Source organism: Eurytemora carolleeae, unplaced genomic scaffold (genome assembly GCF_000591075.1).
Source record: "Eurytemora carolleeae unplaced genomic scaffold, Eaff_2.0 scaffold229, whole genome shotgun sequence".
Lineage (NCBI taxonomy): Eukaryota > Metazoa > Arthropoda > Copepoda > Calanoida > Temoridae > Eurytemora > Eurytemora carolleeae.
The window spans coordinates 224,197-250,199 of NW_019396144.1; the positions used below are offsets into that span (position 1 = coordinate 224,197).

General features: G+C 34.4%; 2 protein-coding genes across 2 annotated transcripts in view; both read left to right on the forward strand.

Moving 5' to 3' along the window:
• Positions 1 to 19,920, forward strand: part of LOC111696296 (low-density lipoprotein receptor-related protein 4) — a 35,431-nt gene extending 15,511 nt beyond the window's left edge. Inside the window, exons 4-19 of the mRNA XM_023465864.1 lie at positions 1,726 to 1,882; positions 2,506 to 2,600; positions 3,268 to 3,313; positions 3,781 to 3,964; positions 8,546 to 8,668; positions 9,243 to 9,371; positions 10,106 to 10,167; positions 10,252 to 10,380; positions 10,438 to 10,536; positions 11,219 to 11,252; positions 11,992 to 12,027; positions 12,559 to 12,732; positions 16,143 to 16,262; positions 18,247 to 18,363; positions 19,629 to 19,742; positions 19,799 to 19,920. Coding sequence (XP_023321632.1) covers positions 1,726 to 1,882; positions 2,506 to 2,600; positions 3,268 to 3,313; positions 3,781 to 3,964; positions 8,546 to 8,668; positions 9,243 to 9,371; positions 10,106 to 10,167; positions 10,252 to 10,380; positions 10,438 to 10,536; positions 11,219 to 11,252; positions 11,992 to 12,027; positions 12,559 to 12,732; positions 16,143 to 16,262; positions 18,247 to 18,363; positions 19,629 to 19,742; positions 19,799 to 19,920 — 1,741 coding nt within the window. The remainder of the gene's footprint in view (positions 1 to 1,725; positions 1,883 to 2,505; positions 2,601 to 3,267; positions 3,314 to 3,780; positions 3,965 to 8,545; positions 8,669 to 9,242; positions 9,372 to 10,105; positions 10,168 to 10,251; positions 10,381 to 10,437; positions 10,537 to 11,218; positions 11,253 to 11,991; positions 12,028 to 12,558; positions 12,733 to 16,142; positions 16,263 to 18,246; positions 18,364 to 19,628; positions 19,743 to 19,798) is intronic.
• Positions 19,921 to 20,810: 890 nt separating this feature from the next.
• On the forward strand, positions 20,811 to 25,592 carry LOC111696281 (basement membrane proteoglycan). The gene is made up of 7 exons (XM_023465842.1): positions 20,811 to 20,957; positions 21,076 to 21,209; positions 21,550 to 21,628; positions 22,970 to 23,055; positions 23,891 to 23,942; positions 24,959 to 25,106; positions 25,556 to 25,592. The coding sequence occupies exons 1-7, from the start codon at positions 20,897 to 20,899 to the stop codon at positions 25,575 to 25,577; spliced, it is 582 nt and encodes a 193-aa protein (XP_023321610.1). The 5' UTR covers positions 20,811 to 20,896; the 3' UTR covers positions 25,578 to 25,592.
• The last annotated feature ends 411 nt before the right edge of the window (positions 25,593 to 26,003 follow it).

A 26,003-nucleotide genomic window follows, 5' to 3' on the forward strand; every position in this document is an offset into this window, starting at 1 on the left:
TTTTCTTATTGTAGCTAATTGATAAATAGCACATTTTGAGGCGAAAACAAGTCTAAAAAAAGTGCTTTGCAGCTTTGAAATTTTCGTAACCATGGCTACAAAATAGTGAGCTCGTTCGGTTAAGACCTGGTAACACTTCAAGGTTGGCCCGATCTCAATAGTTGGTGAATAATTTTCTCACTAAAAGGAATGGTTATTCTTTTAATACTTTTTAACGTTTAATGAAAGAAAATGTATTCACCCATACAAGTTGATGTGAAAGTGTTGACTAAATATCTAAATGGTCTGGAAACATTTTTGTAATGAAAAAATTCAAAGTTTTAAAAAGCTTACTGGAATATTCAACGCTTTAAAGTAATATCTTTTTCAATTATTTTTGTTTTCCAACGACACTCTTAAACAAATACCCATGTTTTTAAAAATTACAAAAACATAAGATTTATTTTCTGTGTACTTCATTCAATTATTTAAATTTAAGAAACAGTCTCAAGAACTGACGAGGGTCAACCCAGACCGAAATATATTTTGTGGAATGTGGAACTAACATCTACTTTTTTACTCTACAGAGGTTTGGTCCATCACCATAACCGAAAATTAAATTAAATTTAATATATCCCTCATTATTCATGAATTTTATACAAAATTTGACAAATGGGGTATAAAACAATGTTTAAATATTGCTGCTTGTTTTTTGCATATCTGGGGTTTAACTATGAATTAGATATACAGCAGATAGATTCCAATTAACATTTTTCCCAATGTAAAATGTCTTAAATTTGACAATTTGTGGTATTTCTTGACAAAATCAAATTAATTTGAATCTTTTTTTTTAAATAAAGAAACTTTTATATTTCGAATTTTAACAATTTGATTTAGCAGATTTCATAATTTGAAATATCAACATCAGTTTGCAAAGATATAAAAGATTAGACATTTTTTGGAACACTCTGTAACAAGCTGTTATGCATGGGACAATATTCTTTGGTAAATTTTTGTGTAAAATATGTAATGTTAAACAAATAAGATAAGAATTATATTACATTCCGGGCATTCAACCCATAGACTAAACATGCAGGATTTAATACAGTGGGAGACATAAATTAAATAAAAATGGATTATGAAGACGACGATAAAGCAATCTTATGTGTATTTGATGTTGTTTTAAAGCAAAAGTTTTACCAGAGCATTCGGGAAAATACAGTTCGGATCTAAGCTGTTGTTAACCCTTATTTACGGCTTGAGCTTTCGGATTCAAGCTGCATCTTATTTTCCACAGAGTTGAGTTCAAACAACCGGTTTTATATTCTATTTGGCGGATTTTCATGGTAGGAATTGACACATTCCGGGTTTTTATGAGAAAAACTGCAACATTTAAACATACTGTGAAATAGAAACGTGTAAAGATAGACATAAAAAATTATTAAGTTATATATCAGAAAGGAGATCTCTACTGTTGTCATTGAATTTACACGAATTTACAATCAATTAAATAAGATACTGTAAACATAATTTTGTAGTTTTTGCAGAATAACTTTAAATATAAATAATATAAATATTAAATATAACTATTTTTTAGATAATTGTTATCCTAATAAATTAGGAAGGTTTGAGTGTATAAGGTTACATACCATGGGTTTGAAGTATCCCGTGAGAAAAAAGTTTAAAGAATCTTTTTCTACATCTTGCAGTAGATATTTTATACTTTATATATACTTTTTTGTTTAGACGCGGAACAACTCCAGGACTGCAATCTGTAACTATAGATCTACTCTCACAGAATAATGAGGACAAGTTAGGACTAATCCAGGTCCTCACATCAGCTATATCAGCAGGACAACTCCCTCTCTTCAGTCCTATCATTGACTCAGACTGGTGGAAAGAGGTAATTTTTTAACTTTCTTTTAGGGGTTGTTGACATAAGTTTAAGTGAGCAATTATTAAAAAATATTTTTCTAATGACTCTGTATTTAAAAAAGAGCATGTCTGATTCATAACTTTTTCCTCAAATTTCCTAATCTGTATTTATGCTATCTTTGATATTTAAAACTTAGATTATTTTATCTAACAGAATTCATGTTTGAAAATCTAAGGTCTACGACATTGGGTTGCAAAAACATAAAAATTATGAAGTCAGAGTTTCGACAGACTCATTTTTTTTAATAGCTATAAGCAGTTATAATTGTGTTTATTAAGTTGAACCACTTCTCTTGAACCTGAACTGGCACAATAGAGAAGTAGTTCAACTTAATCTACATAGTTCAACTTAATCTACATAGTTCAACTTAATCTACATAGTTAAACTACTTCTCACTTTTCATTTTATCTGAGGTCGAATTTAAAGAATTTAGGCCGCGGCTCAAATATGGTTTGTTGCCCTTAGAATTGTATTCAATTTGTCAAGATTTAAGCCGGCGCTCAATTTAAATCAGTGTTTTGGGGATTTGAGACGCGGCATAAATTCATTAAATTCGGACACTGGTCACAAGACTATATTATGTGATGTAGGTTAAGGTTGGTGGAATACAGCTCCCTGATCCTCTACCTCAACCTCCAGGATGCAGAGCAGATACTCAGATAGTCTGTCCTGGTACTCCTCACAGGTATTCTACACCTTGGAGTAATCCTCTTCAAATACCGGGTGTCCCAACTAAACATGACTGTTAAGCGACGATCTAAATATCGTCTTAGATCTTTGAGAATTATCTAATGTCAACCTTTTAAAATGTGTCCTTACTGGCCACCAAAGATAAACAACGACCTTTAATTTGTCTCTAAACTGCCGTGCTTTCTAGGACGAGAGAGGGGTGGCTGCTCTCAGGGTTTTGGAGTTTAGTTTTCCTCCGATATCTTAATAATTTTATTATTTTTAGTCTAGTGTGCGCCGTATAGACGGCTCTATATTTGATCTAGAACAATGTTTATTTTGTGACTGATGAGTAAAAACGCATTTTTAATGGCCACAATCAATCAAAGTTTTTTTAAGCGAAAAATTGGATTTTTTCAGAAAAAAACTTGGAAATAAGATAACTTAAAAAGATATAAAAAAGGGGTTGCAAGGCCCATTTTACAATTTTCGGGTTTAAAGTACCCTTTTTAAAGGACTTTTTATAAAAGTCTGATAAATTTTCACATTTTACTCCAAAACCCTGGGAGCAACTACAAAATTCTGGGAGCAATTTCAACCCTGAGAGCAGCCACCCCTCCCTCCTGGAACATTTAACTCCACCCGTCCTTAGTTCTATTACTACTTGATATTCTCTTATTTAGAATCTGTGAGGTTCAGCGCTGTGATGGAGTCGAGGACTGTCCAAAGGTTTTTAAACACTTCTACTCATTAAAAGAAATGATGCTGAGTGCAGACCCTATATGTTTATAACCGGAGGCATACACAGGATTTTGTCAAGGGTAGCTTAAATTTGTCCGGGTGGCTCCCATTGAAAACCATAAAATTCACTGATCCAGAGGGGGGGCTCAAAAGCTCTCCCCCCTGTGTACTTGCAGTCTACATGTACAATACAATGCAGTATAATACAATGCGCAGGATTAAATAATTTCATTATTGCAATATTGCACTTCTTCACCAATGACCATGAGGGTATTGAGATTTAGATCTTGATTAATAGTATATTTATTATTTTTGTAATTCGACATAATAGTTCAAAATCAAAATCCTTTCTTTTTCTTTGACCAGCTTTTCGAACCCTTAGGTGTTATAGAGGAGACTAAGAAAAACAGATTTTGAACTTTTCAAGTAATCTTAGTTTTCTCCTACTGTTGTAGAACCCCGGAGAGGAAGTGAGCTGGGATGAAAACCAGAACTGTATATCAGATCTAGACTATCTATCAACCCCTACACCAGAACTAGTCACTACAACAACTACAACAACTACAACAACAACAACGGTTGAATCGACAACAGCTTTACTAACTACCACAGATACCACAACAGCAGAACTAACAACAAGTAAGTAGTAATTTACATTTTTGGTATTTTCCTAGATGATAAGTTAAAAGTAAAAAACTTCTGGATCCCATTAAAAAGTTATAAAAGAACTGAGAACTCGCCACAAATTCATATTCCTTTACCTTTGCAACCTGATGTCACAGACATTTGATATTTCAAACTATAAATTCTGCTAAATAAAATAGTTTTAAATTTCAAAGGTTTTTAAAATATTGTGATTTAAACATTTATGGCAAGTGTTTATTTACTTTTTTTACTTGAGACCAAAGCGTTGGATTTTTTAATTACGGGAACTCTGTCAACCCATTTACTATAACAGTCAACCAATAACAAAACAGTCAACCAATAACAAAACAGTCAACCAATAACAAAACAGTCAACCAATAACAAAACAGTCAACCAATATAAAAAACAGTCAACCAATAACAAAACAGTCAACCATTATCAAAACAGTCAACCAATAACAAAACAGTTAACCTGTAAAAAAACCAAACAACCAATATAAAAAACAGTCAACCTATAACAAAACAGTCAACCATTATCTAAGCAGTCAGCCAATAACAAACCAGTCAACCAATAACAAACCAAACAACCAATATAAAAACAGTCAACATATAACAAAACAGTCAACCATTATCTAAGCAGTCAGCCAATAACAAACCAGTCAGCCAATAACAAACCAGTCAGCCAATAACAAACCAGTCAACCAATAACAAACCAACAACCAATATAAAAACAGTCAACCTATAACAAAACAGTCAACCATTATATAAACAGTCAGCCAATAACAAACCAGTCAACCAATAACAAACCAAACAACCAATAAAAAAACAGTCAACCTATAACAAAACAGTCAACCATTATATAAACAGTCACCAACAACAAAACAGTTAACCAATAACAAAACAGTTAACCAATAACAAAACAGTCACCAACAACAAACCAATCAACCAAAAACACAACTGTCGACCAATTTTGAATTACAGTCAACTAATAACAAAACAGTTAACCAATATAGATTTACAGTCAACATATAACAAATTAGTCAACCAATAACAAAACAGTCTACCAATAACAAAACAGTCAGCCAATATAGAATTACAGTCAACAACAAGACTGTCAACCAATAACAAAACAGTCTACCAATAACAAAACAGTCAACCAATACAGAATTACAGTCAACTAATAACAAAACAGTCAACCAATAACAAAACAGTTAACCAATAACTAAACAGAATTGGGAAGAGTTGGTTGGTTAAAAAGAACAAATTTTACGTTGCAGAGAAATATGATACATCCACAGTCAGGAATAGAGAGATAGTAAATTTCAGTGCTTAAGATAGTACCTAGATACCAGGCCCTACTTTCAATTCTGTCTTACTTTTAACCCTTTCAATAAATCAAGGTTGGATCGTAGGTTAGACTCCAAGTGTAAACCTAGCGTGTGAGTACGCATAATGTGGTATGCGTCATTAGCTTACTTATAAGCATTATTGATCAACAGGGAGAAACACATAAAAGACCTGGCAATATATGACATTCAGGGGCGTATGCAGGAATTTGTGCAGGGGGTTCAACCTATTTTGATATTCCAGGTGCGGGTTCAGCACCCGTTGGAATCCCCACCTGAAAATCATAGTTTTTACTTCTCCAGGGGGTTTGAGAGTCATTGCCCATAAAGCCCCCCCCCCCCTTAAATATTTACGCCCCTGGATAAACCTCAAATATCTTTCTTACAATATTAAAAACTTGCTCACATGTATTCTTTTTTTGTATTATTTTTTTCAAAATTGTATTTATGGGATTTATCTTGCATAAACATAGATATACAGGGTGACCCATAACGAATGAGACGCAATAGACGACTGTACGAAATTTATACTGTATGTTTTCTCACATTCAAAATTCCTGCAACTGCCAACTTGTTTTCCTACTTTGCCAAATCACTAAATAAACCATTAAAAGCTACGGATCGTCATATTATATGAGATCCAGGTCGTCCTTACAATCCCATTCTGTATACATTGTACAGCATACAATATACCACACAAACAAAACTACATTCCGTGAAACCTAACAAACCGTAAGACTAGTGTAGACAAGTGTATTTGCATGTAAAAATACTATGAAAAATAAATCCTCCGTTAAAGTTTAATCTTATGTGGCAGTTTATATTAAAGAAGCGTGCATCTTCTCAAGATAGTGTCACGGTATATCTCTTTTGCATATTTTCCCTCTCTCCCTCCTCATTCTTCTCTGCTCCCTACACCGTGCAATCATCTCCCTCGACTCATTTTCCCCTGCTCCCTACACCGTGCAATCATCTCCCTCCTCATTCTCCCCTGCTCCTTACACCGTCAATCATCTCCCTCGACTCATTCTCTCCTGCTCCTTACACCGTGCAATCATCTCCCTCTTCATTCTTCCCTGCTCCCTACACCGTGCAATCATCTCCCTCTTCATTCTTCCCTGCTCCCTACACCGTGCAATCATCTCCCTCCTCATTCTCTCCTGCTCCCTACACCGTGCAATCATCTCCCTCCTCATTCTCCCTACACCGTGCAATCATCTACCTCTTCATTTTCCCCTGCTCCCTACACCGTGCAATCATCTCCCTCCTCATTCTCCCCTGCTCCCTACACCGTGCAATCATCTCCCTCCTCATTGCTCTCTACTCTCTACACCGTGCAATCATCTCCCTCCTCATTGCTCTCTGCTCCCTACACCGTGCAATCATCTCCCTCCTCATTCTTCCCTGCTCCCTACACCGTGCAATCATCTCCCTCCTCATTCTCCCCTGCTCCCTACACCGTGCAATCATCTCCCTCCTCATTCTCCCCTGCTCCCCACACCGTGCAATCATCTCCCTCCTCATTCTCTCCTGCTCCCTACACCGTGCAATCATCTCCCTCGACTCATTCTCTCCTGCTCCCCACACCGTGCAATCATCTCCCTCCTCATTCTCCCCTGCTCCCTACACCGTGCAATCATCTCCCTCCTCATTCTCCCCTGCTCCTTACACCGTCAATCATCTCCCTCGACTCATTCTCTCCTGCTCCTTACACCGTGCAATCATCTCCCTCTTCATTCTTCCCTGCTCCCTACACCGTGCAATCATCTCCCTCTTCATTCTTCCTGCTCCCCACACCGTGCAATCATCTCCCTCCTCATTCTCTCCTGCTCCCTACACCGTGCAATCATCTCCCTCCTCATTCTCCCTACACCGTGCAATCATCTACCTCTTCATTTTCCCCTGCTCCCTACACCGTGCAATCATCTCCCTCCTCATTCTCCCCTGCTCCCTACACCGTGCAATCAACTCCCCCCTCATTGCTCTCTACTCTCTACACCGTGCAATCAGCCCCCTCCTCATTCTCCCCTGCTCCCTACCCACTGTGCAATCAGCTCCCCCCTTATTACTCCCTGCTCCCTTCCACTTGCAATCAGCTCCCTCATCATTCCTCCCTGCTCCCTACCACGTGCAATCAGCTCCCTCCTGATTCCTCCCTGATCCCTAACACGTGCGATCAGCTCCCTTCACATTCTTCTCTGTTCCCTACACCGTACATTTAGTTCCCTTCTCAGTCCTTCGTGCTTCCTACACTGTTCAATCAGCTCCCCCTTATTCTTCTCTGCTCCATACCTACCGTGCAATCAGTTACCTGCTTATTATCCCATGCTCCATACAGTGTGGAATCAGCCTCCTCATAATAACCCCCTACTTCCTGCCCTTATATATGTATTTTAGTTCCCTGCACCCTACCCTTCTATATATTTTAGTTCCCTGCTCCCTACCCTTCTATATATTTTAGTTCCCTGCTCCCTACCCTAAATATATATTTTAGTGCCCTGCTCCCTACCCTACTATATGTTTTAGTTCCCTGCTCTCTACCCTACTATATATTTTAGTTCCCTGCTCCCTACCCTACTATATATTTCAGTTCCCTGCTCCCTACCCTACTATATATTTTAGCTCCCTGCTCTCTACCCTACTTTATATTTTAGTTCCCTGCTCTCTACCCTACTATATATTTCAGTTCCCTGCTCCCTACCCTACCATATATTTTAGTGCCCTACTCCCTACCCTACTTTATATTTTAGTTCCCTGCTCCCTACCCTACTATAAATTTTAGTTCCCTGCTCCCTACCCTACTAAATATTTTAGTTCCTTGCTCCCTACCCTACTATATATTTTAGTTCCCTGCTCCCTACCCTACTATATATTTCAGTTCCCTGCTTCCTACCCTACTATATATTTTAGTTCCCTGCTCCCTACCGTACCATATATTTTAGTGCCCTACTCCCTACCCTACTTTATATTTTAGTTCCCTGCTCCCTACCCTACTATAAATTTTAGTTCCCTGCTCCCTACCCTACTAAATATTTTAGTTCCTTGCTCCCTACCCTACTATATATTTTAGTTCCCTGCTCCCTACCCTACTATATATTTCAGTTCCCTGCTTCCTACCCTACTATATATTTTAGTTCCCTGCTCCCTACCGTACTATATGTTTCAGTTCCCTACTCCCTACCCTACTATATATTTTAGTTTCCTGCTCCCTACTCTACTATATATTTTAGTTCCCTGCTCCCTACCCTACTATGAGTGTGAGAGTGGTGAATGTATACCCGGAGATCTGAAATGTGACGGGAACTCCGACTGTCCAGGGGGCGAGGATGAAAACCTAGAAGAATGTATAATAGGTTAGTTTTTTTGTAAAAAATATTGTATCATAGATTGGGTTAGGCCACAGGGTTAGGCTTAAGTATGGTTATGGATCATGCGTTAAGACTAGGCCTTATTATAATTGTCTTGGGCTATTTAGAAACTTGCCATTTTATTATTTTGTTTTTATCACAAACATCATTAAATTTTCTTTGATTTTCAACCATTGTTATTTTATCTCAAATTTTACAATAGTTTTCTAATCAGCAAAAGCAGTAAACATCTCTCTGGAACTAGCAGAGGATAATTTATTCATGATGGTTTTGTCGGAAAAATTTTATACTTAGATTAGGATTTGTTGATGAATTCCACCACCTCCTGTGATTGTTCCAGTAGAGTTGGTATAGGATTGTGATACATACAGTTATAATTAATTTACAGTGTAAACTTAGTTAAACTTATCGAGGAACATTCATTTTTGAAAATTTAAAACCTCTAACTAGTGTTAAGGAGGTTTAAAATATTTCAAAAAGTGCATGGTAAAGGTATGCAGCATAATAATGCTTATCCCCTTAACAAAAATGGGAAAGAGTTTAAAATGATATATTACAGTTTGTGGACCTGGTGAGTTTACATGTATATCGGACGGATCCTGTATTGACCGTATCCGGGTGTGTGACCGGATACCAAACTGTCCTGACCGGAGTGATGAGAAGGGTTGTCCCTGCGATCTAACTTCAGGAACCTTGATAGAATATCTTAAACTCTGATCCGTCCTGTCATGCTCGCGTCAAAATTTGCATACCAACCCCTCTCTCTCCCTCTCCCATCCTATTCTGTTTTTATGTTTTGAATATCAATTATGAATAAGAAAGGGGGGCGGAATAACGTTGTATACAAAGTAGTTTTCAATATCCAAATCCTCACAGAGGTCTAATTGGAACTCTAAACTCGAATATCATATTTAGCTTATCTTTTATAAGGGGCAATAATGTTACTTTCCAACTTCTATCGTAAGATACAGGGTTACCCAAAAATAATGAGATTTTAGAGACAACTGCACGGAATTCCTTATATTTATGATTCCTTGCAACTGTTAACTTGTGTCTTCCTTTGCCAAATCATTGAATAAGCCATTAAAAGACTAATTTAACTTTGTTATCGTTATATTGAAAGAGTTTCAGGTCGTCTTTCAAGAATCATTCCTTATGGGTAGCCCTGTATATGGTATAATTTAAAAAATGCGTTTTTAAAAGACGACATTTCCTGAAATCTATTTTAATTTCCCCTGTGAATTCATAAGAATAAGGCGACTCGCGGATTTGTGCATTTACAGCTTCAGCAATACAAATTCATTATAAATGTCAATTATGTCCGATTAACAAAAAACTAGAAATTTTATAGATAAATGTCGTCTTCAGCTGTCTATAACTAACCCTCCTATAGAAAAAAATAATGTCTATATCCGGTTAAAGAATGGACCTGTGGAGACGGATCTTGTATCAATCTAGGACTGAAGTGCGACGGAGTTAATCAAGTAAGTAAAAACTTATCATTTAAAACCTTAACTTTCTGCATTTAAAAAATAAAAATTAGTAAGAAAAACTGTATGATTAATTAGTGTCTCGACGGAAGTGACGAATCCTCCTGCTGTAAAGAAGACGATGTTAGATGTTCAAACGGATCTTGTGTCTCGTCCTATCTCCGCTGCAACGGAGTGAAGGATTGTCCGGCCGGAGAAGATGAGCAGGTTGTATCTCCGGAGCTAGATCTCCGGGTCTAAGTTTAACCTTGTGTTTATCTCTAGGGTTGCCAGGTTGCGTGTGGGGCGGATGAGCTGACCTGCAGGGATGGATCTTGTGTTAAAAATGAGGATATCTGTAATGATATCTGGGATTGTTCTCAGGGATTAGATATTACTTGAATATAAAAAAATCTTTCCCTACTGTGAGATCCAGGAAATTTTGGAATAGGAAGATATTATAGCAATACTTCAGTGTATTTGATGTTGTTACAAGGTATATAGTTTAACTTATTAAATCACGTATTAGGTTAAATGGGTCTTGTCAGTGTTACACTGCACAATTGTTGTGTCTCATGTTGATTGTACTATTTAAAGTCAAAGCTTGGGTCTAAAATTCCTCTTCCTATTACAGAGTTTTCTAATTTTTACTGTAGATATACAGGGTGTCCCACGAAACATGACAGTTGGTAAACAGTTTTAAATGTCTTCTTCTATAATTTGTTAAGTTGTTTGATACCAAAGAGAATAATAAAAAGTATCATATGGCATTTATAAAAAAGTGAATTTGATTTCAAAGTAAAAAATATTTGAGAAAAAGACTTTTTTAATGAAATAAACTGCGAAAAGTCTTCAATATACAATACAGTATACGGAAGAAGACGTTCAAAACTATTCACCAACTGTCATGTTTCGTGGGACACCCTGTATCATTTCTTTCAGATAATGAAAGAAATTCAAATGAAACTTGATTTGTTCCAGAGGTTGAAACTATTAAATGAATTAACGAAATAAAAAAGTTCCCAATTCTTTTTACTTTCCTTAAAAAAGTAATTCAAATTTCAAGGGTGAAGACGAGATCTCCTGTCCTCCCAAGCCAGGTTACTTTTTCAAAAATAATTTTCTCAACTTTTGGACATTTTGATAAAAATTCGTTCTTATCATTTATAGCTCGGAGTCGGAGCAAAAAATTTTGTTTACTTTTTTTAGCCAACGCGCAATTTCGAACAAAATAGGAGCCAAACTTTTTGATTCACATTGAAACGACCAAATCAGCAAAAATATTTATTTAACGCCCGTTCTTTTTTCTTGAAAACAAGTTTATTTGTAACGAATGTGACGGTAATAATTAGCAACAAAGAACTTAATCTGTAGAGCACCAACGTCTTTACTGAAAACAATTTACCATACCAAAACCTTGACTAAGACCATAAACATGTGGGAAACATGTCGTCCTTTTTATTTTTTACTAAAGTAATATTGCTACAGAGTTTATAAATTTAATTGAAATGGATGCAAGTAATATTTGTCTAGACATGTTCCTCCTCGAAATGTGATCTGTTAAAAATTACAAAATATTTACTAACGAAAAGAAAAGAGAAGACGACAAAATATTTACTAACGAAAAGAAAAGAGAAGACGACAAAATATTTACTAACGAAAAGAAAAGAGAAGACGACAAAATATTTACTAACGAAAAGAAAAGAGAAGACGACAAAATATTTACTAACGAAAAGAAGACGACAAAAATTCTCCAATTTTCTGGTTCCGCAGCATTTTTATAAAATATTCTTAATTCCTGCATTTTCTTCATTACTCTAAAAAATATTTGTGTTTTAGCTAAATGTGGTATCAATGAAACAGTCTGCATTGCGGGTAAGTTTACAAATAACTTAGATATTTTAACAATTTAAAACTATATTTTTTTCTACTGTTTTAATATTCCAAGTACTATTTTATCTCAACCGATAAAAAACACTCAAACAATCATCGTTCTCATTATGAATTGTTATTTTTTTGAATAAACTTCATTCTAAAACAAAAATAGTAAATTTTTGCAACAAAATAATGATCCATAATGTGAGAAAGTTGTTTTACTTTAATAGTTGATACAGTCGAACATTTCTTGGAAAATATGAAAATGTCGTCTTCGTCATTAAGCATCCTTTAAATTTCAAGAATGAATATTCCTTAAAATTGCACTCGCTTTTACACTTCGGAAACAATAAAATGCTTTTTTCTCTATTTCTCTATTCTCATGATATGATCGTTCCTATCAACCTGTAGGGTCCTTTTTCAGGATTACAAAGTTACACAAAAATGGGTCAAAAATTTTTTTTTGCAGTCGTTCGACGTTTAATCGCAAAATATGAATTAATTTTGATTTCTAAATATTGGATCCTTGAGGTGGTTGTGGAGTTCCCTGTGATGGAAGGTTGGATTGTGATGATGGCGAGGATGAGAAAGAATGCTGTAGACCTCAGGAGTTTAGATGTGGATCCGGAGAATGCGTCCCGATATCCAAGGAGTGCGATGGACAGGGAGATTGCCAGGACGGGTCGGATGAACACTCAGAGTGTGGTAAGTTTCAGCAAGAAAACTTTTTAAAATATTTTTTTTTAGAAAAAATGTTAACATTGCAATAAAAGGATATTTATGGGATATTTCTTAGGAATAGAATCACTTTTGTTTAGTTAATAAATGTAGATTATGTTACAAGGATAGCAAAAATGACCTGGAAAAGAAAACCTGAATAAAATAAACAATTTTTCTAAAACTTTAATCAACGAATTTTATATAAAGGTTGTGCATTCCAGATTATTTAGGTTATCCTTAGAGTTGGAAAATTATGAATGCGGTTTAATTTGAAACGGGTTCAATTTAAACCAGGGTGAAATACTGGTTCAATTTGAACCGGGTTCAACTTGTTTTGTTTCTTCCAATGAGATCACTATAATCTCTGAATATCTTACAGAAATTGTTAACTAAATCAGCTCAACCTTTTTAAACTACCTTTTCCCTCATTTATAAGTTTCCATCTCCTTTTCTTAGATTAGATTAGAAAATGTATTAAATTTTTGATTATTAATTGGATTTAAATAATTTAAAATTTTAGGGGTTTATATTAATTCTGTTTTATTGATAATTTGAGAAGATAAATATTCTTAGTTTTCTTAGTTCTAGGCTAGATAATATGTATGTGGTCTACTGTACAGGGTGCCCCCTAGGATAGATAATATGTATGGTGTCTACTGTACAGGGTGCTCCCTAGGATAGATAATATGTATGGTGTCTACTGTACAGGGTGCCCCATAGGATAGATAATATGTATGTTGTCTACTGTACAGGGTGCCCACTAGGATAGATAATATGTATGTTGTCTACTGTACAGGGTGTCCCCTGGGATAGATAATATGTATGGTGTCTACTGTACAGGGTGCCCCCTAGGATAGATAATATTTATGGTGTATACTTTACAGGATGCCCCCTGGGATAGATAATATGTATGTTGTCTACTGTACAGGGTGCCCCCTAGGATAGATAATATGTATGTTGTCTACTGTACAGGGTGCCCACTAGGATAGATAACATGTATATTGTCTACTGTACAGGGTGTCCCCTAGGATAGATAATATGTATGTTGTCTACTGTACAGGGTGCTCCCTAGGATAGATAATATGTATGTCGTCTACTGTACAGGGTGCCCCATTAACAAAGAGACAAATTTCGGTAGCATATGCTGTCATAATCAGTACGAAAGTCGATTTTATTTAAAGGGACTGTAAAAGAAAAATGAAAGGGGGTATAGGCTGAAACCCAGGGAACAGGAATAAAGGGAAAGGAAATGGCGCTGGTCCGGCAAGAGAAAGCCAGTCGCACTGCTTTGTAGAACAATGTCGTCGATTATATTTAAATTTGAATAACGAGTAGTTTATTGTAAACTTTAATAAAATTATATTCTTTGCATGAAAATTTGGCTTTATAGTGTTGACATAAATATGTAAATAATATATTACATGTATATTAAACATATGTTTAAGTAAACAATTAACAATAAACAAATGTACTCTCCTAGACTGTACAAATCCCGAGATTCTTACGTACCGTATAAACCTACAGTACAAACCTTTGGTACAGTAAACTGACACACACTCTTTTGGTACAGACACACACACATGACGTTTCCGCCCCCTGCTGAAACCTAAGAACTTCAGGAGTTGATCGAGACCTAGAAGAGTTGTCACGTGATACAGACGGAGACAGTGATACTGCGCTGCCATTATTAAAATAATATTATTATTATAATAATATTATTATTATTAAAATTGTTAAATTAAAATAATAATAGGAGCAAACTTGAGTTTTTCACGCTCCTCTGGGATATCGTCGTTTTCAGATTGGTTGCGTATTTGCTGAATATGATCTTATTACAACTTAGATTTTTAAACCAAATCTTATTAAATAAGTTTTGGTATAATTTTGACACAGTTTTATATCAATTTCTCGAGATAGGAACATCGGAGTGAACTCTTATAGGTCTCGATCAATTCCAGAAGTTCTTAGGTTTCAGCCTTCACCCGGCCTTTCATTTTCCCTTACTGCCCCTTTAAGCTTTAAATTGTAAATAAAGATAAAGTTTTTACAATGGTTATGATTTATCAAATTAAATTTGTAAGTGTTGAGCGCTCATTTTAGATGTTTACCAGTATTAGATAGTTTTGCATTTTATTATCTTTTCAAATTGGGGTCCTGCACCATCGTTGTATATTGAAAAAATTCCTGGGTCTCAGACAAAATGATGCAAAGATCGAAAACTACTTAAAGGGAGTGTTCACCAAAAATGAAAGGGGGTATAGGTTTGCGGCGCAAAAAAGCGCTTTTGATCGATAATATGTTTGATTTAAAAAAAAATAATTTTCGCTGGCGCTGGATTTTCGAACTTTCCTGGAAAATATGAAAATGTCGTCTTCATTATCAAAAATCCTCGAAACAGGAATAAATGTTTTCAAAAGTAACGGTCAGATTATGAAAAATACAAATATTATGAAATATAAACTATTTACGAATGCGTCGAAAAATAATCGATGACTATTGTTTGTAATATCTGAATGATTTGTTTGGAATTAAATTGATTTGTTTACGATCCGAGTTGAATGTTGCATCTTTTTGAATTTGTATGGACACTAAGTTCTTCGGTATTAGTCGTCTTTAACAACAGATAGAAGTAATATTAGTAGCAATCAAAAGCGCTTATTTTTCGCCGCAAGCCTATACCCTCTTTCATTTTTCGCGAACACTCCCTTTAAAGATCGTCAAATTATGTTTATTGGGACACCCTGTACTGTAGTCGATGTAGTTAGTATTTTATTTGCCCGGGATGAATCTGGTCAGGAAACTTCATGCCAATCAATTATCCGTATATGCTACGATTAATTCTAACTTGTTACTTTATAATTTGATGAAAATCAGCCTTTTTAGAAATGTTTTCCTGAATCTAGGTCGGGGGGTTTCCAAGAATAGTATTTTCTCCCCCCCCCCCCTCCCATGTTTTTACAGTTTTCATCTTACCAAGGTTAAATTGTGAATTAAAAAGTACAATAAATTAACTTGAAAAATGCCCCCCCCCCTGGAAAACCAACACCCCTGATATCGAATGTGAAGTAATTACTAAAAATATCCGTTATGTAATGAAAATTATAAAAAGGGAAACTCATAAAATTATACATTACATAAGTCAAGAGGTTAATCATAGAGATGAGAGTATGCAACTTGAAAACAATAAATATAAAAATCTGGAAACGGAAACCCAGTTTCGAGAATGAGACAAGATAATTTTTGTGGTGTCAATATCAATAATTTAATTACATTTATTTATGCTGACCCACAATGCAAACCCCTTTACTGAATTGAGAATCCCCAAAATGTTTAATATGTGACCCCACTTAATATTCCAAACCTGGTAAGTTTATTTGAACTCTCTTAAGTTTCAGGTTCAGGTTCATGTATAACTCCGAACCTGTCTTGTGGTTCCGGGGAATGTATTCCTCCGGCGAATATCTGTGACGGAGAAATAGACTGTACTGATGCACTGGACGAACTCAACTGCACAAGTATTTATTTAGTTTATTCTGCACTGATATACAGATCATCTAAACTAATCTTTATCCGAACTATGGTTTATCTAGACAATCCTGAGGCCGAATTTAAAGAATTTGAGCGGCGGCTTAAATTTAAGCCGCGGCTCAAATATGGTTGGTTTCACTTAAATTTGTATTCAATGTTTCAAGATTTAAGCCGGCGCTCAATTGAAACCGGTTTTTGGCGGATTTAAGACGCGGCTTAAATTCATTAAATTCGAACACTGTACTAATACACAGATAATGCAAACTAATGTTTATTTGAACTATGGTTTATCTAGATAATATTCAAACTAATTTTCATTGGAACTATGCTTTATCTAGATAATTCTGCACTAACATATAGCTCATCCGAGCTAAGGTTCATCTGAACTATGGTTTATCTAGATAATCTTGTATTAATACACAGATCATCCCAGCTATAGGTTTATCTAGATAATATTGCACTAACACACAGAGCATCCGAATTATGGTTTATCTAGATAATCCTGTACTAATACACAGATCATGCAAACTAATGTTTATCGAAACTATGGCTTATTTAGATAATCCTCTGTACAAATACGAAGATCTGTCGAACTAATGTATATCCGAACTATGTATTACCTGGATATCTTGTGTTACCACACAAGTCATCCGAACTAATGTTCATTAAAACAATGGTTTATCTAGATATAATCCTGAACTAGAAATAGTTGTCCTCCTTTTCCAGTTTATTTTAGAGACTACTGTTTTGCATTCAATTTGCTTTCATCAGACCTATTTCAACTAACAAGCCAACTTAATGAAAATTCTTCTTGAATTAAAAAGAGAATTGATAAGAAATGTTTAATTTGCCGCTGTCTAAACGTACCCTTCGGCCTGAAAACCCTATTTTTATCTCATCTTGTTTTCCAGTTTTCCAGTTGGGCTTAATTTATATTTCATGAATGCCTCACAATTTAAAATCTGGAATGAACTTTTAAATATTCTGTTTTCGTTATTTTCACAAGTTGTACAATTTAACTTTAATTTACTAAATCGTGCAAAATATTATGCATTCCGTCGAATGTCGTCGTAATACGAATTACAATGGTTAGTTCTTCCTCAAAGTTTAAATTTTTTATATTATTTATAAAAATTGGGAGATTGACTAGATTGTCAATTTTTTGTTATCTTTAGAAAGGGCTTTCGTACAGGATAAACATAACAACTGAAAACTGCACTTTAATGGGATTTCCAAAATGTGGTCTATTTTCGCGCAATAAAGATCGCTTGCTGTTTAAAAAATTCAATAGGTTTTTTGTAGGCATTAGCCGGTTAAGTTTTTTAGTTTTTTAGTTTTTTATCCTTATTGACATCTAGCATAAATCACTATGCATTGGATATTTATGGCTAGATTGAGCGCTAGAAGGTTCGAATTCAAAAATATGTTTTTTATCATTCATCAGTAAATTTGTCTTTCTCATTAGGATTTCTAGAATGCTATCAGATAAACTAAATCTTTTTGAAAAATCCTTTAAAGTATTTTAGTTTTGTAATCTATTAAAACAATGAATTTGTTCTCCTCTGCCTTTAACAAACTTATTTAACCATTTCACCTCAACGAGGGTAGGAAGGCCAGCCACAACAGTATCTAGTCCGAGCCATATTTGCCTCATTTTCTCGACCGAGCCACCTCGAAATTCTAGTCCTTCCAAAACTATTTTTTTTGTGTTTAATCCTTCAAGATAAAACTATTTTTTAGAATTGGGCCACGTTATGGCATAAATGAAATATTACATTTTTGTAAATCGGAAAAAATAGTTTTAATTGAATCACTGCAAACCACGATTGAAAATAATCAGTTTTTAAAGAGAATACGACAATATCTCATGCATTAATGTTTATAAGTTTTGAATCGAAAATGTCCCTTTATAATTCAAGAGTCATTGGAAATTAGGTCTACAGCCCCTTTACTCCTAAATATTTGGTTCAGGTTCTCCGGGTTGTCGTGTTGGTCAGTTCCGTTGTGGAGATGGAAGATGTGTGGATGGGTCTCTAATCTGTGACGGAAACTATGATTGTATTGACGCAGCAGACGAGAGAGACTGCAGTAAGTATATTCTCAAATTAATTAATGATACAGATAGAAAACTAGATGTTGTTTTTTCAAGAGATAGGGGTTTTTCGTTCGCTATAACCCTGATGCAAAGGCCCAAAGGAGTTTCGCGCATGCTCTCTGTCTCTGTCTTTTAATTCAACGCTGCCTGCGCGGAACTCATTTAGGTTTCTACCTCAGGGTTATTGAGAAAGAAAACCCCCTAAGTCTTGAAAAGATGACATATAGTGTTCTACACAGAATCCCAGATATATGAATACATAGCAAGAGTTTTTTATAATGTCGTATTACATATTTAAGATCAAATGCCGCCGAAAAATGAGTTTAATATTAATATATCAATTACATTCGTATTTCAGGGCTATTAATTTACCTTGAATTAAAAATAAAAAGGAGTTTCTTTAGAATTATAAAAAACTTATGACGGTCTATATATTCATTTATCCGGGATTCACTGTATCTGTATTTTTATTAATCTATGTATACACTGGTCGGCATTTACTCTTTTCTAAAAGCGAAAAAATCGTTTAGTTAACGAAGAAGAAAAAACATAAAATTAAACGACCTTTCTAGAAACAAAGGTTCGTTAGTTTTGAAAAATTAAAAACGAAATAAAAAACGAAATAAAAACGAAATAAGAACGACAGTTGTTTTTTGGTTTTTACTAACGATTCCCATCCCTGTTCGGTGAATGAAAGCATCGTTCGTTCTGACCTGTTGAGACATCTTTGAAAATTATAGCTGTAATTCTAATTATAATTTGCAACAAATTTTAATTTTCTAATCCCTATATCTTTGCAACATAATGTCGTAGACCTTAGAATTCAAGTCAAGAATTCGGCGAGATCAATAAATCTATTATCTAAGTTTAAAATATTAAAGGTTTACACCATGTTTGCCGAGTCCATTAGAGCCTGATCCAATCAGAGTTCACTCATGTGTTTGGTGTCTATTCTGAACCAATAGAAATAGTATGGCGGTACTATCTATCTTTCTATCTATCTCATCATCCAATTAGAGATGAATTCTTAAATCGGCGCTAAGCAGTAAATGGAAATATTTACTATAGTGACCATCAGGTTTTAAAAATATAGGGATATATGGTAGTGTACTGTACTTTTCATAAGTAATTCTACTAATTATTTCAAAAATTGTAGAAGGTGAACAATTTCTTTAAACTAAATATTATATAATCAAATATAAAGCTATAAATTAATCAATGTTTAAAAAGTTAGAACTTTACAAAGATAACATTGTAGAACTGTGTTCCCTGAATGAATGGCAGTGTGAGGGTGGAAACTGTATCCAGGCTAATCAGAGATGTGACGGGTTCAAACATTGCTCCGATGGTAGCGATGAACTAGATTGTCCAGGTAGACAAACATCAACCCAATCCAGATTCATCCTCTTCAACAGTATTCTTTTAAAGGTTGCAATGAGACTGAGTTCTCCTGTAACTCTGGGTCCCCTAGATGTATAAATGTAGGTCGGAGATGTGATGCAACTCGAGACTGTCAAGACGGATCTGATGAGTTAGGATGTGGTGAGTGAATTGAATCTAAACTTAGATTATTATGCATTTTTAATGATGCAGGACGGCGGACAATATGTATGATACGGGTGCAGGACGGATAATTTTAGGGTGTANTCTGAACAACAATATATTCAATATTTTCTTCAATTATACCTGTCTGAACAACAATATATTCAATATTTTCTTCAATTATACCTGTCTGAACAACAATATATTCAATATTTTCTTCAATTATACCTGTCTGAACAACAATATATTCAATATTTTCTTCAATTATACCTGTCTGAACAACAATATATTCAATATTTTCTTCAATTATACCTGTCTGAACAACAATATATTCAATATTTTCTTCAATTATACCTGTCTGAACAACAATATATTCAATATTTTCTTCAATTATACCTGTCTGAACAACAATATATTCAATATTTTCTTCAATTATACCTGTCTGAACAACAATATATTCAATATTTTCTTCAATTATACCTGTCTGAACAACAATATATTCAATATTTTCTTCAATTATACCTGTCTGAACAACAATATATTCAATATTTTCTTCAATTATACCTGTCTGAACAACAATATATTCAATATTTTCTTCAATTATACCTGTCTGAACAACAATATATTCAATATTTTCTTCAATTATACCTGTCTGAACAACAATATATTCAATATTTTCTTCAATTATACCTGTCTGAACAACAATATATTCAATATTTTCTTCAATTATACCTGTCTGAACAACAGTATATTCAATATTTTCAAATGACGAAAACTTTTCTTTATTTTTGAATAGTATTATTATTAAAGGAAGCATATTAAAAACCGATCGATTTTTTCTCATTGTTTTTCTTTGAAAATATTCTTAGAACTTAAAAACTCTTTCCATCTTAGTGTTTAACAAATGGGGAATGCATTTTGGAGCAGCAGCGTTGTGATGGATTTATTCATTGCTCGGACGGTTCAGATGAGAGAGACTGTCCAATGGTCCGACCCGGAGAAATCAATCTCAGAGTTTATCCAACAGAGCAAACAATAAAGGAAGGTAGGAGAAGTCATAAAAAAACATTTTTGGTAGGTTAATTTATGAAATCTCACGCTGTGTCCACCAAAAAACTTGAGAAAAAAAAATGCCGCACGACATTCTTGGTTTGTGATTTTAGGTCGTGAAGTCGTCTTCCAGTGCCGTGATGAAGGAACTCTGCGTGCCCGAGTTGCCTGGAGAAGAGGGAACGGATTGGGTCTCCCATACGGTACTAGAGATGTTAACGGAAGATTGGAGATGCCAAATATCAAGGTACCTTGTACATCCAAGACTGAACTCAATAAAAGAGGGATAGAGTTAGTGTAAATTTTAGTGTTACGTATCTGGAAAGCTCAAAAACTAGTTTTATTGTAAACAATAACAAAAACGTAAACGAGGCTCGGTATCACTGATCAAGGTAGGAGGATTAGTATCATTGTTTACATATTGTTGTTTGTTTACCATAAACATAATTCTAGATCTTTCCTGATACGTCACAGTAGAATGTTTTTGAACTGATTTCCCTCAAGATAAATCAAACTTTCCTTTTATTTCCATTTAATAAATAAATTCTTGATGAATTTTAATACAAATTGTTAAAACCTGTTTTCAGATGATGGATACCGGAACCTACGTCTGCTACGCTCTAGAGTACTCAGCAGAGCTCTCCGTTTACCTCAGGGTAGAGCAAGGTTGGTCTACACACTGTACTCATGGTACTATGGTACAGTGGTCTCAAAAGAAATTGGCATGATAAGACGACTTAAAAATGCCCGAAGGTTGGATAAGAGTTATTGATGTATGTACACCAATCACTGCTTAGGGATGTGCACTATCAATCTATTGACCTGTTTAAAAATATCTTTAAATGAGATATTTTCGTTTTTCTCCACGTTATTCAAGAGATCACTGTTAGGATAGGATACAACATGGATTTAAGAAGGATGGATAGGTAAGATACAACATGGATTTAAGAAGGATGGATAGGTAAGATACAACATGGATTTATGAAGGAAGGATAGGAAAGATAAATAATGGATAAAAAGTAGGATGGATACTTGTAAGAACGATAGATTAGATACAACGTGGATATATGTAGGAAAAATGTGAAAAATACAACATGGATATATAAAGGAAGGATGGGAAAGATACAACATGGATATATAAAGGAAGGAAAGGAAAGATAGAACATGGATATTTAAAGAAAGGATAGGGAAGATACAACGTGGATATATGGAGGAAGGATAGGGAAGATACAACATGAATATATAAAGGAAGGATAGCAAAGATAGAACATGGATATATGAAGAAAGGAAAGGGAAGATACAACATGAATATATAAAGGAAGGATAGGAAAGATAGAACATGGATGTATGAAGAAAGGATAGGGAAGACACAACATGGATATATGAAGGAAGGATAGGAAAGATAGAACATAGATACATAAAGGAAGGATAGGAAAGATAGAACATGGATATATAAAGGAAGGATAGGGATGACAGAACATGGATATGTAAAGGAAAGATAGGGAAGATAGAACATGGATAAAAAAGGAAGGATAGGGAAGATACAATACGTAAAATACAATATATGGGTTTAAAAGAAGTATAGCTTAAATAATACATGGAGATAATGAAGGAAAAGAATTACGTCGTGAATAAACAGATGAAGCTCTGAAATAAAAAGCAACATTTTCTCAATTCAAGATTCCAAGTAAACGATACTTGGATGTTAGATCAGGAATGATTTTTTAAGTTTTTAAGGTTCAAAGAGCACAAGGAGCCTGCAGTTGCTAGTATAGTTTACCCAGTCCAATATATCCGTTCCCTCAAACAACTCCGCTGTTAATTGATTAATGGGGAGTCTAGTGAGTTAGGTTCAATATGTTTGGGGAGAAATATGTTTTATTATTGATCTTTTATGTAAAATTTAATCCAGCACAGTCGCAGAGTAGAGGAGGTAAAGAAAAAAGTCTAATAATTTGCATTGTAAAATTGATTTTCATTTTTTATCATAAAAAATGTTGTTTTCAGCTGTGATTCCCACTACGCGTCCCCCCACATCATGTCAGCTGTATCAGGCGACTTGTAACAATGGAGACTGCATTGATAGATCTCAGGTATCAGTTCCTTACTCAGTTCCTTACATAGTTCCTTACTCAGTTCCTTACTCAGTTCCTTACTCAGTTCCTTACTCAGTTCCTTACTCAGTTCCTTACTCAGTTCCTTACTCAATTTCTTACTCAGTTTCTTACTCAGTTCCTTACCTCAGTTCCTTACTCAGTTCCTTACTCAGTTCCTTACTCAGTTCCTTACTCGGTTCCTTACTCAGTTCCTTACTCAGTTCCTTACTCAGTTCCTTACTCAGTTCCTTACTCAGTTCCTTACTCCGTTCCTTACTCAGTTCCTTACTCAGTTCCTTACTTAGTTCCTTACTCAGTTCCTTACTTAGTTCCTTACTCAGTTCCTTACTCAGTTCCTTACTCAGTTCCTTACTTAGTTCCGCACTCAGTTCCTTACTTAGTTCCTTACTCAGTTTCTTACTCAGTTCCTTACTAAATTCCTAACTCAGTTCCTTACTCATTTCCTTACTCAGTTCCTTACTCAGTTCCTTATTCAGCTCTCTAGCTCTTTTAACTTTTTGAATAACTAACACTATTTTAATTTTCTTCACCATTTGTTTTACTACGCTTGTTTTTCACTCTTTCGTTATTTACGCAATACTTTCTCTCTCTTACAACGCTCCTCTGACTGAAGTATAAATGACTCTAGAAGAATGTTTGAAATAACTTTGTGCATTTTATCCTTACCCAGCAAAAAATATTCAGTTTCAAGTTCGAATTAAATCACTATAATTAAGAATCTAAGATTAACTAAGAATTGCAAGATTCTAAAATCTAAAAATACATAGTCGATGAATTGAGTTTTTTGTTAATTTTAAATATATTATTCTAGGTTTGCAATGGAGTTATTGATTGTGCTGACGGTTCTGATGAATCTGGCTGCAGTAAGTTGACATTTTTTAACAAAATTTTTTTTTTACCTTGTAAGTAAACAAAAGGGAAACTTTTGCTTCAGAAAAAAAAATAGATTTTCTTATTAAACTTTTTTGTTGAAAGGGAGATTATTGTAAATATGTCTTATGAAGCTTCTGTCTTTTTAAGCTTTAATACTTTCTTGGGCCTTATAGCTCTAGGAGCTTTTTGGAACTTGAGTCTCCACAGTGCATAATTTCTATGACTTTCTGTTAACTAGAAGCTTCTAGACTAGTTACTGGTACATTCAATCTCTAAAAGCTTGTGGTGTTCAGGAGCTTCCGTTCTTTTCTTTCTGTATCCTTTAATCTCATAAAGCTTCTGAAATGGAAGAGCTTCTATTTTCATGGGGGCTTCTAATCTAGTTTCTATTAGATTGTAATCTCGAAAAGCTTCTGATTTGTGAAAGCATCTGTTTACATGGGAAAGCCTGTTACATAAAGAAGCTTCTAATCTAGTTGCTGTAGGTTTTAATCTCAGAAATCCTGTTATATAAAGGAGCTTCTAATCTAGTTTCTGTAAAATTTTAATCTCTAAAACTTGTTATATAAATGAGCTTCCAATCTAGTTTCTGTAAGATTTTAACCTCTGAAAGCTTGTTATATAAAGGAGCTTCTGATCTAGTTTCTGTAAGATTGTATTCTATGAAAGCTTGTTCTATAAAGGAGCTTCTGATCTAGTTTCTGTAGGTTTTAATCTTGTTATATAAAGGAGCTTCTAATCTAGTTTCTGTAAAATTTTAATCTCTAAAACTTGTTATATAAATGAGCTTCTAATCTATTTTCTGTAAGATTTTAACCTCTGAAAGCTTGTTGTATAAAGGAGCTTCTGATCTAGTTTCTGTAAGATTGTATTCTATGAAAGCTTGTTCTATAAAGGAGCTTCTGATCTAGTTTCTGTAGTATTTTAATCTCTGAAATATTGTTCTATAAAGGAGCTTCTAATCTAGTTTTTATAAGATTTTAATCTCTGAAAACTTGTTGTAAAGGAGCCTCTAACGAGTGTGAACCTAACGAGTATCAGTGTGAGAATAAGAAATGTGTTCTGAAAACCTGGAGATGTGATGGTGATGATGATTGCGGAGATGGGACGGATGAGCAGAACTGTCAGGAGACTGATCCGTCCAACCCTTGCAGGTTTAGTACTCTTGTTGTTTTGGTAATCCAAAATTTCTAAAATGCGTCGTACTTTTTTTTAATATTACCAGTGATATTAAGAAATTCGTTCTAATAAAAATTTATTAAACAAGAACAAAATGGTCGAAATTTGAACAAAATTCTTTATTTCTTAGGAAAATGCAAAAAGGACAGATTAAAATAATAAAACATTCTTGCTACTTTTCAGTGCTTTATATTTTATAACAGTAATTTTGTTTCTGTCTTAAAGTAAGATTTATTTTGTGTAGTAGTTGTATAGTAGTCTCATCCTTTTCATAGATAAAGTTAATTTTGATGTGCAAAATAACGAAAATGGTTTAAAATTGAGTTTCTTGGTATTAAGTTTTTTTAGAGCAAGACAGCCTGCAAACCTAAATTAGGATTAAAGAATATTTAAAGAATATATTTTTAGTAGATTTTGTGTTTAGGTTCTACGAATGTTCTGTTTAGGTTCTACGAATGTTCTGTTTAGGTTCTACGAATGTTCTGTTTAGGTTCTACGAATGTTCTGTTTAGGTTCTACGAATGTTCTGTTTAGGTTCTACGAATGTTCTGTTTAGGTTCTACGAATGTTCTGTTTAGGTTCTACGAATGTTCTGTTTAGGTTCTACGAATGTTCTGTTTAGGTTCTACGAATGTTCTGTTTAGGTTCTACGAATGTTCTGTTTAGGTTCTACGAATGTTCTGTTTAGGTTCTACGAATGTTCTGTTTAGGTTCTACGAATGTTCTGTTTAGGTTCTACGAATGTTCTGTTTAGGTTCTACGAATGTNGGAATAGGTTTTAGTTGATAATAATAATCAGTAATGAATTAAAAATGGTATTTTGGATACAGTTTGTTTAATGTTTAATTTTTTTAAATATCTCTTTTTCAAAT

Bases quoted from the DNA above. Each gene is read 5' to 3' on its own strand.
- LOC111696281 (XM_023465842.1), top strand. From the start codon at position 20,897: ATGGTCCGACCCGGAGAAATCAATCTCAGAGTTTATCCAACAGAGCAA. The intron at 21,629-22,969 runs GTTGGTCTACAC...TGTTGTTTTCAG, and splicing joins TTACCTCAGGGTAGAGCAAG to CTGTGATTCCCACTACGCGT. The intron at 23,056-23,890 runs GTATCAGTTCCT...ATATTATTCTAG, and splicing joins ACTGCATTGATAGATCTCAG to GTTTGCAATGGAGTTATTGA.